Source organism: Gasterosteus aculeatus, chromosome 11 (assembly GCF_964276395.1).
Source record: "Gasterosteus aculeatus chromosome 11, fGasAcu3.hap1.1, whole genome shotgun sequence".
Classification (NCBI taxonomy): Eukaryota; Metazoa; Chordata; class Actinopteri; order Perciformes; family Gasterosteidae; genus Gasterosteus; species Gasterosteus aculeatus.
This window is the reverse complement of record NC_135699.1, coordinates 3,681,422-3,700,753: the sequence shown is the minus strand read 5'-3', so window position 1 is coordinate 3,700,753 and position 19,332 is coordinate 3,681,422. Positions and strand designations below refer to the sequence as shown.

At 44.8% G+C, this 19,332-nt stretch overlaps 3 protein-coding genes across 3 annotated transcripts; all 3 read right to left on the bottom strand.

Moving 5' to 3' along the window:
* Positions 1-1,046: 1,046 nt before the first annotated feature.
* LOC120827778 (uncharacterized) lies at positions 1,047-11,968 on the bottom strand. The gene is made up of 2 exons (XM_040190887.2): positions 11,421-11,968; positions 1,047-2,703 (listed from the first exon to the last, which is right to left on the bottom strand). The coding sequence occupies exons 1-2, from the start codon at positions 11,611-11,613 to the stop codon at positions 1,835-1,837; spliced, it is 1,062 nt and encodes a 353-aa protein (XP_040046821.2). The 5' UTR covers positions 11,614-11,968; the 3' UTR covers positions 1,047-1,834.
* Positions 4,752-8,310, bottom strand: LOC144384606 (uncharacterized). Its single transcript, XM_078084439.1, has one exon. The coding sequence runs from the start codon at positions 7,655-7,657 to the stop codon at positions 6,314-6,316; it is 1,344 nt and encodes a 447-aa protein (XP_077940565.1). The 5' UTR covers positions 7,658-8,310; the 3' UTR covers positions 4,752-6,313.
* Positions 11,969-16,701: 4,733 nt separating the features above from the next.
* On the bottom strand, positions 16,702-17,646 carry LOC144384607 (uncharacterized). The gene has a single exon (XM_078084443.1). The coding sequence runs from the start codon at positions 17,644-17,646 to the stop codon at positions 16,822-16,824; it is 825 nt and encodes a 274-aa protein (XP_077940569.1). The 3' UTR covers positions 16,702-16,821.
* Between the last annotated feature and the right edge of the window lie 1,686 nt (positions 17,647-19,332).

Here is a 19,332-nt window from a genome sequence, read left to right as displayed (position 1 = left end):
ACAAAGCACATATTATTATTCCATATTCAACTCAAATTTTCACCCCATTCACCCAGCTATTTTATGCCTTTGGCATTGGGATACAGACGTTTATCTCAGAGATGTTAAAACAAGTCAAGTTTGACCCCATGAATTTGGGTAATATTGTGTAACAATCATCAAAATAGAGCTAGACAAATACAATACGCAGTTTACTGCCTAATTATTGTGATCCGTCTGATTCTGATCACATGTTGATAACGTAGCGGATAACCTTGGGAGTGAGACGTTGGGGGTGAAGCTACGGCTGACGGGGGGGGGTGTAAGTTACGCTACGTGCAGCGAATTGGGTTATAGATGCGCCGTTTATATGAACCAGCGCAGATTTATTTTTGCACAATGAATTGGATGTGGGCCGTGAGTGCGTGTGGAAACACGCGTGTCACACGGGGAAACCGTGAGAGTTGGCAGCCCTGTAGCTTTGTTGGCTAGCTTGACAACATCTTTCCTAACACAGTCAAACATCAAGCAACACAAGACAAAGCAAGACCCCAAATAAGTTCCTGAATAGTCCAGCAGAAATATATACATGCAAAATAACCTACAATTTTACTCATGTGGGCCTATATGATCATGAGGTCAGAATGCACACAAAATTGTACCAAATAATATACACTTGATGCAATAGGCTACATGCTTTTGAAGCCTGACGGTGGATCTTCACCTAATCCTTTTTATTTTTAGTTAAGGAAATATGAATGTGAGAATATCAAACTATGCAAGTAAATAAAGCATTGTTCATCCCACAGACAGTCAAACAAATATCAGGTAAAAAAAAGGAACCTTACAGATGTTTTATTTATTACTATCATAGATAAAGATATTCCATTATCCTATTTGTGGTATCGTAAGTATCGGGTACCTTAATATTTTGGCAGTTATAGTATCAAAGTCATAATTTTGGTACCGTGACAACCCTAATACACATGATCGATATATATATATATATACATATAGATATAATTTTTTTTAATTACGTGGGCCTTTACACAAAATAGAAACATGAATTATAAAAATAATTTATTCACTCACGCAAAATACAAAATAAAATCGATTAATGTCCTTCATATTATTTTCAGCGCCTGTGCTCGCTGAGCAATGTAAAATGTTTAATCCAAAAAGATATGTTTTGTTATAAAAATATATACTTGCATACTTGCTGAAAATGCAGATTAACAGACATTGCATATTGAAATAACAGGATTTAGGTTGGAGGTTTTTCTACCAACATGTTTCCTAGAAAAAAGTCAATGCATGAACACATTAAAGGCCTTTTGGTATTTACAGTGTATCTGCACGGTATACACAATTCTGCACCGTAACAAGCAGCAGCATTTACACCAGATGGTTCACGAAAATCTATGCAGTAATACGTTGATAATATGAACGCCTGCAGCAACTGCAAATGGAACATAAAAATCAGTCAAACTTGTATTTCAACAGTAAACATGATGATATAAGGCTGGGTAATGTTACAATATTAACAGTAGGCAACACAACTTAGATTACACCCTTCCAGTGAATAACCTTACTATAGTTTGGGGTTTGTGTGTGTGACCCTGTGACTATTGGAGTTGTGTTTTCAATATGAATTTACTGACCATCTGCCAGAACAGACTTCAATTGATTTTATTTTAAGGCCCAAATTCAGAAATTCGACTCAAAGGGCTTCACAGTCGGTTCACATGCAACATCCTCGGTCCGAAAACCCTCACATCAGCAGAGAAAAAGATTCAGTCAATGAGACTGTGGATCACAGATACAAAGACACTTTGAGTGAAACGTTAACCACAATCTAAGCAGCTGATAGGTGAAATCTTATGTGTGTCTTCAGATCTCCAATTTCAGTGAAACGTTTCCCACACTCCAAGCAGCTGAAAGGTTTCTCCCGTGTGTGAAATCTCATGTGTGTCTTCAGATCTCCAATGTCAGTGAAACGTTTTCCACACTGAGAGCAGCTGAACGGTTTCTCCCCTGTGTGACTTCTCATGTGTGTCTTCAGATCTCCAATTTCAGTGAAACGTTTTCCACACTGAGAGCAGCTGAACGGTTTCTCCCCTGTGTGACTTCTCATGTGTGTCTTCAGATCTCCAATTTCAGTGAAACGTTTTCCACACTGTGAGCAGCTGAAAGGTTTCTCTGATGTGTGGGTCATCATGTGTCTCTTCAGCTTTTTAATGCAACCAAATGTTTTTTTACATTCAGAACAGATCAAAGGTTTCTCACTTGTTCTACATCTTGAATCACTGACAGAAGCTTCACCATTATTATGAGAGTTAAAACCAGACTGAGGTTCTCTGGTCTTATTCCAATCATCACTGTCATCAGTCTCAGAAGAGTCTCCAGTCTCAGTTTCAGAAGAGTCTCCAGTCTTCTCATCAGTATCTGGTTCTGAAGGAGCATCCGTACCCGTGTTCCTGTCTGTTTCTGGTCCTCTACAGTCCTCTCTGTCCCCTGATGTCTCCATCTGTTCAGTTGGTCTCTGATAAAGCTGAGAGGACTGAGTTTCATCTTCATCATTGTCACGCTTCACAGGAGTGAATGAGACCTTCATATCAGCCTCCTTCAGCCCTTGCAGCTCTGGGTCCTCCCGTTCCTCTTTAATCTGGGGGCGCTCTGAGCCCTTCTGCTGCTTTTCTTTAAGCACAAACAGCTGCTGGAGGTCTGTGGAAAATAATAAAATACAAAAACACACAATATAGTGATTTATCTAAAATATGAATTACCGTCCACTCAGCTAGTTCATTCTTTTATGCCTTGACCTGGGCATTACGGTACAGTACCATACATGAGCTAATTTCCTTCAAAATCCATCCTTCACGAGACTACTTCTGGTCAAATTCGGGTTAGAAGCAAAAGGACACTATGAATAGTAACACAGTAACTCCACTTAAGGCAGAGAGTACACCTCCCCAAGGTGTCGCTCAGTGATAACCAGGACATTCTGATGTACCATTCCAAAATGAAAGCCTCTCAAAATACCATACACGAGCCAATTTCCTTCAAAGTCCTACACAGGACTACTTTTGGTCAATTTCAGGTTAGAATTAAGAGGAAACTATAAACAATTACACAGGAATTCCACTTAAGGCAGAGAGTACACATCCCCAAGGTGTCACTTAGTACATCAGAATGTCCTGGTTATCCCTATTACAAAATGAAAGCCTCTCAAAATACCATACATGAGCCAAAAAATCGATCACAAGACTACATCTGGTCAATTTCAGATTAGATTTAAAAGGAATAAATCAATAGTTACACAGTATTTCCACTTCAGGCAGATAGTACACATCCCCAAGGAGTGACTGTGATTACCAGGACATACTGGTATACCAATTTACAAATTAAAGCCTCTCAAAATGACACCTTTGTTTTTTACTGGATACTAGAAAATGTGACTTCCGGTTACCAGTATGTGGCGCTTTGACTTGATTCAACTTTACAGTCGCATCAAACATGTGTAAATTGGAAGGAATCCGATGATGTGGGGTAAAGTTAATGATTTTGTTGTTCTTGGCGAAGGAACAGCTTTGCCGATGCACCCTCTCGCCACAGATTATCGGATTCTTATAATATTCACAGTGAAGCATTATCAAGGTCCTACCTCTCTGCTAGGAAATTTTGAGAGGGATCAGATTAACTTTTGAGGAGCATAACCTGTGAGGAGCAGGGTGTAAAAAAAACTAAAAACATTCATCTTCCTGTTGTCACCAGGTGGCGCTATGACTAAGGTAAAAATTATCATATGGTTGTCTACAGGATGAGAAGTTCATGCTATATGAGAAATATGGAGCAGATTAGATAAAGTATGGTCGAGTTAAAACAACTTCAATTGTTCGAGGGTTGCCGAGGGCCCTCCACTCTGCGTCGGGCCTAACAATGCACCCAAACTGTTACATTATTGAAGAAAGTACAGCCTCCCGTACCTTATTGCTTTACATTTCCTCATTATGTCTCTGACAATTCTTTTCTTACATGTAGATGAAGTCACTATTTCTGAGTGCTTCCCATTCCTCCAGGTTCAGTATCCATTGACGCATTAGCCTTCACTGCTCTTGCTGTGTACTGACATAATACTTATGGTAGAACCAAATGTTAAACCATATGGCTATAATTTTTTTAAACCATATAGGGAGTGCTGGTGTTATACACCTCATTACAAGTTGGGGGGGTAGAAACCGGAATTTCGAAACATTTATTAGACAGGTATGTTGGACATACAAGGAAATTGTCATGGTGGGTGGTTCATACGTGGAATATATTACTTTCAGTAATATTCAGTTAAAAGCCATTAACTCTTACCTACATTTCTGAGCGCTAATATTATTTTGGCACCTCTGCTTGGCATGAGAGTGAAAATATTGAATATTATTGTAGTACATATTTGCCCATTTCACTTGGTGGACTTTCATTGAGACCAATGTCCAGCTCGACTCGCTCGACTCACTCGACTTGAAATTGTAGTAGTTGAATGGACCCGTATGACAAAGTGCAAAAAGCTCTTACGGTGTTTTGTGAGGAAAATCAGAAGTTGACGCGGAAACTGTAGCTAGCCTCACGATGGAACCGGCGAGTAACATTGCGTGTCACAGAGGGAAAGGATTTCCCTAGCTTCAAGGACTTTGCCAAGTCCTGAAACGGCAATCCAGTCACCTCTTTCCTCGCTCTCCATTCAGCTGATTCCAGTCGAGGCAAGTAGAGAACAAGGGTAAGCAAAAGAAACAAAGCCAGCACCTTCAACGTAGTATGTACTGTTGAAAACAGTAAGCAATAAAAGAAAAGGTCAAGGCCCCTTGCATGCTATGTCAGGGTATCAGTCACCAGCTTTGCGAATGTCCAGACTTCATGCAAAGAAGTGACTGGAATACTGGAATACAGACGGACGTATGTTTAACCCCCGGTCACAGCGCAAAGGAGTACCAGCATCGCCACATGACTCATGCAAAGAACAACATCCTCATGTCTTCACGATGACGGCTATGGAAATGCTGAAAACAAAGAATGGACAAATAGGGAAATGTCAATGCAACACAGGGAAACAGAACAAACATCTGGTCTGTCCCTCAGTGTCACCAGCCAAGGTCAGTCAGAAAACACCTCAATGATAGTGCCAGTGTGGGTGTGGAGCGACAATAATCCATCCAGAGCTCCAACAGGGGACCCCAAACTTCCCTTTCCCGGGCCACATCTACCAGCTCTGACTGGAGGATTCAAAGGCGTTCCCAGGCCAGTGCAAAGACCATACGTGAAGGTAGGAACGAAGATTGACCAGTAAATCGAGAGCTTTGCCTTCCGGCTCAGCTCTCTTTTTGTCACAACGGTGCGGCAAAGCGAGTGCAATACCCACTCCGCTGCTCCGATTCTCCGGCCAAACTCACACTCCATCTTCCCCTCACTCGTGAACAAGCCCCCGAGGTACTTGAACTCCTTCATTTAGAGTAAGGACACATTCCCTACCTGGAGTAGGCAATCTATCGGTTTCCTGCTGAGAACCATGGCCTCAGATTTAGAGGTGCTGATCCTCATCCCGACCGCTTCACACTGCGAAACGCTCCAGTGAGTTGGAGGTCACAGACAGAAGATGCCATCAGGACCACATCATCTGCAAAAAGCATCAATGAGATCCGCAGCCCCCCGACTACGCCTCAATATCCTGTCTATGAAGACCACAAACAATATTGGTGACAAGACGCAGCCCTGGCGAACGCCAACCCCCATCGGAAACGCCTTCGACTTACTGCCGAGCACCCGAACACAGCTCTCGCTTTGGGCGTACAAGGATTTGATGGCCCCAAGCAAGGACCCCCTCACCCCGTACTCCCCCAGCACCTCTCACAGTTTCTCTCGGGGTACCCGGTCACACGCTTTTTCCAAGTGCACAAAACACATGATGGACACTGGATGAGCATACTGCCAAGCCCCATCCATGATCATGGAAAGAGTAAAGAGCTGGTCCGTCGTTCCACGACCAGGACGAAAACTGCATTGTTCCTCTTCAATCCTTGGTTCGACTATCGGCCGAACCCTCCTTTCCAGCACCTTGGAGTAGACTTTACCCGGGAGGCTGAGTAGTGTGATACCCCTGTAATTGGTACACACTCGCTGGTCCCCCTTTTTGAAGAGGGGTACCACCACCCTGGTCTGCCACTCTTTCGGAACTCTCCCAGACTTCCACGCAATGTTACATTACATTCCAGGTCATTTAGCAGACGCTTTTATCCAAAGTGGCTTTTTCACATTTGCCTGGGGAGCAATTAGGGGTTAGGTGTCTTGCTCACAGACACTTCGACATGGAACATGGGGCAGCCTGGACTCGAACCACCAACCTTGTGCTTCTCAGCACACCTTCTCTAACCCCTGCGACACGATGACCCCCCATGTTGAAGAGGCGTGTCATCCAAGACAGCCCCCCAACACCCATTGCTTTTAGCATCTCTGGACAGATCTCATCAATCCCCAGGGCTTTGCCACTGCGGAGTTGTTTGACTACCTCAGTGACCTCCACCAGGCCAATTGACGATGATCCCTCCTCCGCCTCCAGCTCCGCCTCTACCAAAGAGGGCGTAGTAGTTGGATTTAGGAGTTCCTCAAAGTGTTCCTTCCACCGCCCGATAACCTCCTCAGTCGCGGTCAACAGGGTCCCATCCTTACTGTACACAGCTTGGATGTGTACAGTAAGGATGGTTTCCCCCTCCTGAGGTGCCAGATGGTCTTCCAGAAGCACTTTGGTGCCAACCGAAAGTCCTTCTCCATAGTTACCCCAAACTCCTCCCATACTCGCTGCTTTGCCTCCATCACGGCAGAGGCTGCTGCCCTTCGAGCCTGTCGGTACACTGCAACTGCCTCCGGAGTCCCACCGGATATCATAACCCGGAAGGCCTCCTTCTTCAGTCGGGACGGCTTCCCTGACCACCGGTGTCCACCACGGGGTTCGAGGGTTACCGCCCCTTGATGCACCTAAGACCTTGAGGCCACAACTCACTGCCGCAGCTTCAGCAATGGAGGTTTTGAACATACACCACTCTCGTTCAATGTCCCCTACCTCCACAGGAATGTGAGAGAAGCTCCGCCGGAGGTGTGAGTTGAAAATCTTTTGGACCGAGGCCTCCTCCAGACGTTCCCAGTTCACCCTCACTACACGCTTGGGTTTACCGGGTCTGTCCCGAGTCTTCCCCCATCCTCTGACCCAGCTCACAACCAGATGGTGATCAGTTGACAGCTCTGCCCCTGTCTTTACCCGAGTGTCCAGAACATGCAGCCTCAGATCAGACGATACGATTACAAAATCGATCATTGATCTTTGACCTAGGGTGCTCTGGTACCACGTACACTTATGAACATCCTTATGCTCGAACATGGTGTTTGTTATTGACAATCCGTGACTGGCACAGAAGTCCAGTAACAAACACCCGCTCGGGTTCAGATCAGGGAGGCCATTCCTCCCAATCACGCCTCTCCAGTTATCTCCATCGTCGCCCACGTGCGCATTGAAGTACACCAGTAGGACTATGGAGTCCCCTACTGGAGCCCCATGCAGGACTCCATTCAGGCTCTCCAAAAAGGCTGAATACTCTGAGCTGCTGTTTGTGCATATGCGGCTGAAAAATGAAGGAGACATTCACTGTGTTCTTCTAAAAAGCGCACGTCTCACGGCTCAAGGTCACAACTATTCCAAGGTTTGAACTTGCCCCAGCAGTTTTCTCAGTCACAGTGAGCAATATGCTCAAAGAGGAGTTTGACTACTGTAATGTAGAAGAGTTATTTTGGACCGATTCAAAGGTTGTATTAGGCTACATTAATAATGATGCTTGCCGTTTCTACACCTTTGTAGCAAATCTGTCACGCCTCAGACCCGAAGCAATGGTTTAGGAAAAACAGTAAATGAGTTGCTTTCTTCTAATTGGTTCACTCGCCCGAGCTTTCTGTGGAAAAGGGAACTAGAAATGCCAACAGAGGTGCTTTTGGAGCTACTTGTTAGTGATCCAGGAGTCAGAAAGGCTCAGACATTCCAGACAAAGACCATTGACCTTGTAGGCAGACTGAAGAAGTTTTCATGCTGGTCTCGGACCATCAGGGTAGTGGCGCGTCTCTTGCGGTGTGCTAGAAAGGTCAAATCATGAGACCTTTCAACAGTTAGCGAAAGACAAAGTGCAGAGCGACTTCATCAAGGACATACGGAGAAGAGATAAAGCTACTAAAATCAGGTTCCAGGACACAAGAAGCTGTATCACCATGATGCTTTTCCTGGAGAGGATGTGCTCAAGGTGGGAGGTAGGCTTAGTTGCTTATCTTTCCCTAACACCTCCAGGACATCACATGACAAATCTAATCATCGCCCACGATCATGAAACAGTGAAACATTAGGGCAAAGGCTTCACCATCAATGAAATTAGGTCCAATGTCTATTGGATATGTGGACTGAGCAGAGCAGTCACAACATACATCATTACTGTGTGATATGTCGAAGGCTGAGAAGGCCAGTTGAAAGCCAAAGGATGAGTGACCTGCCTGTTGAACATACCAGACCTACCCCACCGTTCACTTACTGTGGGATGGACTGTTTTGGTCCCATTTGGACAAAACAAGGGAGAAGACAAGAAAAAAGGTATGGATTGATTTTTACCTGCTTCTGCTCAAGAGCAGTGTTACTTTTGGCAGCTATTTTTGTCTTAGTCTTTAGACAAAAATGCATATTAGTTTTAGTCACATTTAGTCATTTTAATCCATCTTAGTTTCAGTCTAGTTTTCATCACATTTAATCTACAACTTGTCTACAACTGCATACTAGTCTAGCTTGCAGTACTTGGTTGTCCATTAGATGTCCCTCCTAGGACAGGTCGGCAAGCTTTTTGACTTCCGGGCCACAATGGGTTGTAAAATTTGACGGAGGAGCCGGGCCAAGAACAAATGGTTGAAGTGTTTGTGTGAGCTAATATAAATGACATGTGAAAAATCATTGCATGAAAGGATTTGTATTTTAACAAATAGCAAAGCATTTATTTGCAAAGCAATTTAATAAATTGGCAAAGGTCTAACAACTTAATTGAGGACCAGGGATCTAAACAGTCTTTTCTTTCTCTTTGTCTCTTTGTTTATTTTTTGGTTTCATGACCAGTTCTTCTCTCTTGTGTCCTGCGGGTTTTCCTCCACCTGCTCTGTGCCGCCACATCCTTCACCTGCACTGCTCAGTTCTATCAAAAGGATCCACTTGTCACGTGTGTGAGCGCCTCTATGTTGCTTAGTAACGAACGTACGGTGGCCGAGACGGTTTAACAGCGTCTTCTCACGATGTGGCGTGTGAACTATAGTGGAAATGCGTGTGTCTCACGGTCAATGCGTGAGGCTTCAGAACCTGCTACGAGTTTATTATGTTAGACGTGTTTGCCTGCCGTCGCCAGAGAACAGAGCAGAAAGGTCCGACAGTCTGTTAAACGGGTCTTTATGTTTCTCTGAAGCGCCGCGGCTTCAGCCTGCTAACAGTCAGTTAAACCGAGACAGCTGAGCTGAACTAGGGAAGCGCACATTCAAGATAGTGCAAAAGAACCACCGCTGCACCAATGCGAGCGTTCTGGGTTCGTGGATGACGTCATCATGACACATTAATAACCGCGTACGGGGCCGTACTTTGCCTGTCTGTTGCCTGTCAGCTGCGTAAGAATTTAGGGGGGAAAAGTATTGTGACTTCGTCAACCACCAACATGTTCGTCTCGTCTCGTTAACGAAAGTTAGAATAGATTTAGTCATAGTTTTTATTTTTTAAGATCGGTTTTCGTCACGTCTTAGTCATGGAAAAAAGGTTGTTAACGAACATTTTTCGTCGACGAAATTAACACTGCTCTAAAGCCATTCATATTGAAATGTTGGAGGACTTGTCCACAGACAAATCCATTAATGGACAGATGCTTTAAGAGGTGCTGTGCGACAAATTCAATGTGACCAACGCACTAACTTTATGGGTGCAAAAAATGAACTGAATGCAGCATTGCAAGAGTTGGACATGAGTAGACTGAATGTATTTCTCACACAGCGTGGTTACATGGATTCGAATAACTGGCTTAGTCGGACTGAAATCGAATTATCCGTTTCATGTTAACGCCTTTGTCCGACTATGTGCGGTCCGAGTACGATCCGATTAACACCCCTGGATAACTCGATCCGATCCAGTTGATCGGATATGGAACTGGACTTCGCGCCTTTGCGCATGCTTGAGATCCCGACGGCGTCTTGACAGATAAGCCATCCAGGGGCTGTGTGGGAAAGGCAAATCAGAATTGTCAGTGTTCTCAATGGCACTCTCTCCTGGTAGGCTAAATGATGTGTCATGCGCACCTTCTTTAATGAAACCACGGCTATCGTGAACAGTCGTCCATTCACAGTTGATGCTTTGGACAGGCACAACAGTTTGGAGCCACTTACTCCTAACCACCTGATCACAATGAAATCCACCACAGCCTTGCCTTCACCTGGCAAGTCTGAAAGAGAGGATCTTTATGGACGAAGGAGATGGGGTCATGTGCAGTACCTGACAGAGCAGTTTTGGAGTAGATGGAAAAAAGTACCTCCACAACATCACAACAAGACAGTGCTGGCATAGCGCTGAAAGGAACTTGCATATTGTGATATTGTACTGGATGCTGAGGACACTACCACGAAGCAAATTGAGACTTGGGACAGTCTCAGAAGTCATTCAAGGCAAAGATGGACTTGTGAGACGGGCAACAATCTTGTTTGGAGAGAAGGAACTGAACCACAAAGAAGCGTGCATCAACAGGCCTGCCCTGGAGCGCCCTGTCCAGAAATGAGTTTTACTGCTAGAAGCTGTTTAAACATTGTGCAGTTAAGAAATGTGTTATAGTTGTCTATGTAGTTTAGCCTATAGATTTGAAGGGATATTCTGTCATTTCAAATTGAGTGTTTTAATGTTTCCATTTTGTAAAAACACTAATTTGAGTGTAAATGACCCCATAGAACTTCCGGAAAAGGAATGACATTTATTTTTAAAGGTAAAAAGGGTGTTTTATATGCAAATGTACGGACCTTGTTATGGACAGATTTATTCTTGAAATTGTAGTACTTTTAATGGACCAGTATGACAAAGGGCAAAAAGCTCTTACGGTGTTGTTTAAAAAAGTTGTTTGGAAGGAGGAAAATGAAGCAGTAATTTCACCAGCAGCAAGGTGCACGTCTTTTCATTTACGGGATCCGTTACAATTAAAGCACGTTGGCATCATTTAGGTTATAGCTTGTTGTACCTCACTACGGTATCAGAGAGGTATCGATCCGGGGAGTCAGAGTCTTCGATCACTCGCCAACTTCACCGAACTAAAGCTGACCCATATTGATTTGACTGATGTCAGTGTGAAGAGTGAGAGAGAACCAACCTGCTCTTTGTATGCGCACCTCCGGGTTCAAAACAGCGTGCAGACGTTTCTTTAGTCGCTCGTTGTCCTCTTTTAATCTAGAAGTTTCCTCCTCGTACTCTGCTATCGTTCTTTCAAACAGCCCAAATATCTCTTCAGCAGCCTCGGTGAGTCGCTGCGTCACTAAACATCTCAGCATTTGGACTTTAGACATCTTCACTGAATCACAGACACGTTTCCTCCAGATAAACTCCGTTAAACTCGGACTAGCGCTGTGTTGCTAACTTCGGTCTGTTTCCAGCTAGCATGCTAAGCTAACTCCAATAGCTTAGCATGCTACCGGGAGATGATTGAGAGGAAACAAGATCCAGGAAAAAGGTGAGCAGCTGAAAGTCCGTCAGAGGTTTATCCAGACGTCGAGAGACTCTGGTGGATCAGGACTGATGGAGATACCTGATCAACGTAACAACTCCTTCACCAGGTGTAGAAGATAGACGCCATTTTGCTAAAAGTCAGCCACAGTGGAGAACACTTCCGGGTCTCTTCCTGTCAAAATAAAATATTCGTGTTTTTGAGACGTCTTTTACATGTCGATCACAACATCCATCCATCGTCAAAACGCTTATCCTGCACACAGGGTCGCGCCGGGGGGGGGGCATAAAACGTGACTGATTCGGGAAATTGTTCATGGGTCTGGTGCGCGATTCGAAATAAAACGAGTCCCCCGGCTACATTTTGTGTACTTTGGACTTATTCACTACTTTCAATACTTCAATACTTATTACGCGTTTGTTTACAAACTATTCGAGCTTCTTTTTTCTGTGATGAAACCAGCAGGAAAGGTGGTAACATGTTAATAAGGTATGCACGTATGAGTTATTAATAACTAGAGGAATATACTGTAAATAAATCTTACACAGAGTATCCTTTGTTCTAATATCTTTCTTCTTATTTATGGTATTTTAAAAGGTGAAGTGTCTGTTGTCTTCATGGGAGCTTGGATAGAAGCAGGTAAATACTCTCAAAAAAAAGAAACCGCCTGATGCCCAGCACTGTGGAAAAGTTTGTATTTTTAAATAAAAATGAATAATAATAATAAAACAAAGAATGAAATGTTTCACGTGTTACATGTTGTCCCTAGTAACATAAGCACAGTCACGAACCGAGTAAAATAGGTAGAGTCACAAACCAAGTCTATACGTATTTGGCGAGAGGGTTACACAGAAATCGCAAGGTTGACATTTCGATCCTTTGATGGTATTTTTTTTTTAATTTTCACATCACAACCATCTCACCAATTTGTTTCCACTTTCCCTTTTGACCCCACCATTGTATCATACAAACAGACACCAAAAATGGCCTCCTGTATCTGTTCTTGTGATGACTCTGTTGTCCCTGCAGTCGATGTGCAGAGGGGAGTCCTGGCTATCCAATATTAATAACAATTTCTCTGGAGTCCTCCACCACCATTTCCCCACTGTTCAGTTTTGTCAAAAATGATCGGTCATCTTTTTCATAATGTGTTTCTACTTAAATTTAGTTAAATTTAGAGGAACGATACCTAGATATAACAACAAGGGAACACCATAACTCACCTACAAACCAACAAACACATGGTCAGGGTATGGGAGAATGGTGTGCATGCAGGCGTGTGCGTGCCCAAGCCTTTTTGAGATGAAAAACACGAAGGAGGGCAAATTAAATAACAATTGTATCTGTCTACATGTGTGTAAGTGGGCTTCAATTGGTTTTCAGGAAAAGGACAAATAAACAAAATACAAATAAACAAGTAACAATAACAATAATAATTCTTTTTTTTATAGGATGGCTGTTGTCCTGTTTTCACAAGTAAATGATCACCTTCTGTCTTGATCTGTTCAGTTTGTCAATAGTTTGACAATAAATGTACTATAAACACTTGCTATTGAAGATGTTTATCATGAAGAGAGAGGAAGAAAAATGATCATTAGTGATCTGATGTTTCCGATTGTCTTCATGAAGCTCAGCTGATGAATGACTAAAATGAAACCAAACTACTTCTGCAGGTTAACGTCAGAATTTGGTTTCATTTTAGTCTGAAAGCTGATCTTGAACGTTCTTTTCAATAATTAAACATCTATTTGAAAGTTAACTTAAGGGAAACTAAAACTGTGTATAAAAAATGTGAGAGTGAAATAAAAAATACTACACAGGGTCAAATATTATTCAATATCATAGATTATCATTAAATGATTCGATTATACCAAATATGGGAATCAATACATTAATCTTCAAAAAAGCTGACCCGGGGTGGACCCTGAACACAAAAGTTCACACATCGCTGGGTTACAGTGTATATAAAATATACAGTGTGTGTGTAATAGCAACATAAGTATTAATAGCAGCAGCAAAGTACAGTTTATATGCACAATATATATACAGTACAATTAAATAAAATACATATAAATATTATATATTAACATATTAAATGAAAGTGAAAGTGGACCATCATCGTCTTTGGCAGGTTGAATTTCTTCAGCTGCCTCAGGAAGAACAACCTCTGCTGAGCCTTCTTGGTGATGGAGCTGATGTTCAGCTCCCACTTGAGGTCCTGGGTGATGATGGAGTCCAGGAAACGTAAGGAATCCACAATAGTGACGGGGGAGTCACACAGGGTGATGGGGGAGGGTGGGGCTCTGTTCCGCCGGAAATCCACAACCATCTCCACTGTCTTTAGAGCGTTGAGCTCCAGGTTGTTCTGACTGCACCACGACACCAGATGGTCGGACTCCCACCTGTAGGCGGACTCATCACCACCAGAGATCAGTCCAATGAGGGTGGTGTCATCCGCAAACTTCAGGAGCTTGACGGACTGGTGACTGGAGGTGCAGCTGTTGGTGTACAGGGAGAAGAGCAGAGGGGAAAGAACGCAGCTTTGGGGGGAACCGGTGCTGATGGTCCGAGAGGCTGAGACATGTTTCCCCAGCTTCACGTGCTGCTTCCTGTCAGACAGGAAGTCTGTGATCCACCTGCAGGTGGAGTCGGGCACGTGCAGCTGGGAGAGTTTGTCCTGCAGCAGAGACGGGATGATGGTGTTGAAAGCAGAGCTGAAGTCCACAAACAGGATCCTGGCATAGGTTCCTGGGGAGTCCAGATGCTGGAGGATGTAGTGGAGGGCCATGTTGAGAGCATCGTCCACAGGCCTGTTGGCTCTGTAGGCGAACTGCAGGGGGTCCAGGAGGGGGTCGGTGAGGGACTTCAGGTGGGTCAGGACTAGCCGTTTAAAAGACTTCATGACTACAGAGGTCAGGGCGACGGGCCTGTAGTCATTGAGTCCTGTGATCCTGGGCTTCTTGGGAACAGGGATGAGGCCTTGAAGCAGGCTGGTACGTGGCATTACATTACATTACATGTCATTTAGCTGACGCTTTTATCCAAAGCGACGTACAATAAGTGCATTCAACCATAGGGTACAAACTCAGGAGAACAAGAAACAAGAAAGTGCAATTTCCTCAAATAAGCCAATTTACAATTTGCTATAGATGAGTGACGTTACAAGTACAATTTAAGTGCTACAATTTGTTAGTCTTTAGTCGAGGTAGAGTCTGAAGAGGTGTGTCTTTAGTTTGCGGCGGAAGATGTGAAGGCTCTCTGCGGTCCTGATGTCTTCAGAGAGCTCGTTCCACCATTTCGGCGCAAGGACAGCGAAGAGTCGAGACCTAGTCGAGTGTTTGGCTCTCAGTGAGGGAGGGACGAGTAGTTTTGCAGATGCAGAGCGGAGAGTACGGGTTGGGATGTAGGGTTTGACCATGTCCTGGATGTAAGCTGGACCCGATCCATTCACAGCATGGTACGTGAGCACCAGTGTTTTGAACTGGATGCGGGCGGCCACCGGTAGCCAGTGAAGAGAGCAGGAGTAGTGTGGGAGAATTTTGGAAGGTTGAAGACCAGTCGAGCTGCTGCATTCTGAATGAGCTGCAGAGGTCGAATGGCGGTGGCAGGGAGACCTGCCAGGAGGGAGTTGCAGTAGTCCAGGCGGGAGATGACAAGAGCCTGAATCAGTACCTGCGCTGCCTTCTGAGTGAGAAGGGGACGTATTCTCCTGATGTTGTAGAGCGTGTATCTACAGGATTGCGTTGTCGCGGTGATGTTGGGAGTCAGGGAGAGTTGGCTGTCGAGTGTGACGCCGAGGTTCTTAGCAGTCGAAGTGGGCGTTAGTACGGAGTTCCCAAAGTTGACTGTCAGGTCCTGGGTAAGCGAATCTTTTCCGGGAAAGAGAAGTAGTTCAGTCTTGTCGGGGTTGATTTTCAGATGGTGGGCGGACATCCACTGAGAGATGTCAGTTAGACAGGCAGAGATCCGAGCCGCCACCTGGGTGTCCGAGTGAGGGAAGGAGAGAATTAGTTGGGTGTCATCGGCATAGCTGTGGTAAGAGAAGCCATGCGAGCGAATGACAGCGCCAAGAGAGTTGGTGTAAAGCGAAAACAGGAGGGGACCCAGCACGGAACCCTGAGGAACTCCAGTAGTAAGAGGACACGGTTCCGACACAGATCCTCGCCAGGTTACCCGGTAGGTGCGGCCATCGAGGTAGGACGAGAGAAGGGAGAGAGCAGAGCCTGTGACACCAAGTTCCTGAAGGGAGGAAATAAGGATCTGGTGGTTGACCGTGTCAAATGCAGCAGAGAGGTCCAGAAGGATGAGGACAGAGGAGAGAGAGGCGGCTCTAGCAGTGTGGAGTTGCTCAGAGACAGCAAGGAGAGCAGTCTCTGTGGAGTGGCCTGCCTTGAAACCTGACTGGTGGGGGTCAAGGAGGTTGTTACAGTGGAGATAAGAGGAGAGTTGATTAAAGATAGCACGTTCAAGGGTTTTGGACAGAGGGAAGGGAAGAAGAGAGACCGGTCTGTAGTTGTTTTCTTCAGAAGGGTTGAGGGTGGGTTTCTTCAGGAGAGGGTTGACTCTTGCCTCCTTCAGAGAATTGGGAAAACAGCCAGATGACAGAGCGTTGTTGATGAGAAAGGTAAGGAACGGAAGAAGGTCAGGTGCGATAGATCAACCCGTTTGAAGGCTTAATGCTAATGAGCTAGCTTAATTTATTTTAACGGCCAAAATCATAAATAAGCCTGACAGAGCTTTACTGTCTGTACACATGAGACCATTTGACCCAAAGCCAAAACCCTCACATCGGCACAAGAAAAAAAAAAACAAGAGGGTCGCATCAATGAGACCATGAATCCCTGGAAGGAGGTCCCTCACAGTTATGTAATCGTGAACTTAAAAAGTAGCTGTGAATATCTATCCATCATTATAGTTCTGCAAATGGGATTTAAAACCAGGCAAAAAGGGATTCTCGTCTGAGTTTTAATGTGAACTTTTAGATGTCGACATTGAGTGAAAAAGTTACCGCACTCTATTCAGCTGAAAGGTGTCTCCCCTATGTGACATCTCATGCGTTTCTACAGACATTGCCTTTTAATGAAAAATGTACCACACGCTGAGCAGCTAAAAAGGTTTCCCCCCTGTATGAAATCCCATGAATCTTCAAACTTCCCCTTTTAGTTAACCATTTACCGCATGCAAAGCAATTAGAGGTTTCTCCCCTGCCCCCCCATTTGTGTCCACTTCTAATGAAACGTGTACCACACTGTGAGCAGCTGAAAGGTTTCTCCCCTGTGTGACATCTCATGTGTATTTTCAGATGTCCACTTTGAGTGAAACAGTTACCACACTCTGAGCAGCTGTAAGGTTTCTCCCCTGTGTGACACGTCATGTGGGTCTTTAGATCTCCACGTTCAGTGAAACATTTACCACACTCTGAGCAGCTGAAAGGTTTCTTCCCTGTGTGACATATCATGTGTCGCTTCAGATGTCCATTAATAATAAAACATTTACCACACTCTAAGCAACTGAAAGGTTTCTCTCCTGTGTGACACGTCATGTGAGTCGTCAGATTTGTAATTTGAGTGAAACATTTTCCACACTCTGAGCAGCTGAAAGGTTTCTGCCCTGTGTGACATCTCATGTGTCGCTTCAGATGTCCACTAATAATAAAACTTTTACCAAACTCTAAGCAACTGAAAGGTTTCTCCCCTGTGTGACATCTCATGTGTGTCTTCAGATGTCCACTTTGAGTGAAACATTTTACACACTCCGAGCAGCTATAAGGTTTCTGCCCTGTGTGACGTTTAATGTGTCTCTTCAGATTTCGACTTACAGTGAAACATTTACCACAGTTTGAGCAGCTGAAAGGTTTCTTTGATGTGTGGGTCATGATGTGTCTCTTCAGCTTTTTAATGCAACCAAAGGTTTTGTTACATTCACAACAGATCGAAAGTTTCTCACTTGTTCTACATCTTGAATCATTAAGCTTAACAGAGCTTAGCTTGAACAAAAGCTTCATCATTATTATGAAAGTTTAAACCTGATTGAGGATCTCTGGTCTCATTCAAATCATCGCATCAGTTCTGGTACTGAAGGTCCATCTGGACCTGTATACTCTTTAATATAGGGGGGCTCTGGGTCGTCCTGCCACTCTTCTTTAGGCACAAACAGCTGCTGGAGGTCTGTGGATGATAATAAAATACAAATACACAATTAACTCAAATATTAATTACCATCCACTCAACTAGTTCATTCTTTTATGCCTTGACCTGGGCATTATGGTACAGATGTTCATTTCAAAGACGTTAAAACTTATTTTGATAGGTCGACCCCTTGAATTTTTGAAATATTGTGGAAAAAACCCTTTTTTTAAAATAAAAATGTAAAACTAGATCTAGACAGATAAGATAAATTATACAAAATACATTTCAGTTTATTCTCATTGTGTCCCTGATGCCTTCTTTCTTATACTGGGCACAACATCATTTAAAATAAAGTAGTGTAGCGACCCTGTTCAGCAGTGGGTTCTGCCTATTCACGTCAGTCAGTCAGCTGGCGGGTGGTCAAAGGACATGGCCAGAAGTTTCGACGGAGCTACGAGGGACGCAAGGGCATGTCTGAGAGAGTCTACGGTGAGGATGGCTAGAGCCGCCAGCATGAGTCCCGCACCGGAGTTTCCCGTGGTTTCTCCGGGGAATGTAGCGTTAAACTACAATGGCGGCGCCCGTCACTCATGTGCAGTCCTGGCGGTGGAAACGCTGAAATATGACGGTAGGGCGCCTTGGGAAGCTTTCCTGGCTCAATTTGAATTGCTGTCGCATGCGGGGGATTGGTCCACAGAGACTAAGGCACTACAGCTGGCGTTGTGTCTAACGGGGGATGCGCTGTCATGCCTGCTGCTGCTGAGCCCGGAGGATTTGCGGTGTTACCTAGCGCTGGTGGGGGCCCCCCAGAGGCGATATGGACAGTGTTCGCAACCGGGACTTCTTCGCAATGAACTGAACAATTGCTGCAGAAAACCGGGGGAGCCGCTGCGGGCACTGGCCAATGAGATTGTCACGGAGGGCGTATTCCCACATGCCCCCTGAAGTACAGAGCGAGTTGGCGCAGGACCAGTTCATTAGGGCGATTATCCCAGCGGAGCTGTGGGTCCAGGTCCAGCTGCAGCACCCACAGTCGTTGCAGGCGGCCTTAGAGATGGCCGTGGAGAGAGAGAATGTGTGTGGTGCAGCCGCTGGAGACTACCATAGAGAGGGACCACCTATGGTGAGGGTAGCAATGGCGGGCCCCACAGAGACCACCGTGGATGACTGAAGTGACGGAGCTGATTAGGGCTGTGTCACTACAACAATCACACCGACCACGACCCGGACCCAGGGTATGCTGGGGTTGCGGCCAACCGGGGCATTTGGCCAGGGAGTGCCCCAAACCAAGCAGTATCAGAGAAACGGCTCGGGGTCCGCATAGAAGGGGAAGCCACCTTCGTGAGGCTGATGGACAAAGTACTGGCGGGGGTCCCCCGCCAACAGTGCCTGGTCTACCTGGACGACATCCTGGTTCACGGTAGATCATTCGA

Bases quoted from the DNA above. Each gene is read 5' to 3' on its own strand.
- LOC120827778 (XM_040190887.2), bottom strand. From the start codon at position 11,613: ATGTCTAAAGTCCAAATGCTGAGATGTTTAGTGACGCAGCGACTCACC. The intron at 2,704-11,420 runs GTTGGTTCTCTC...TATTTTCCACAG, and splicing joins GGTGCGCATACAAAGAGCAG to ACCTCCAGCAGCTGTTTGTG.
- LOC144384607 (XM_078084443.1), bottom strand. From the start codon at position 17,646: ATGACCCACACATCAAAGAAACCTTTCAGCTGCTCAAACTGTGGTAAA.
- LOC144384606 (XM_078084439.1), bottom strand. From the start codon at position 7,657: ATGTCTCCTTCATTTTTCAGCCGCATATGCACAAACAGCAGCTCAGAG.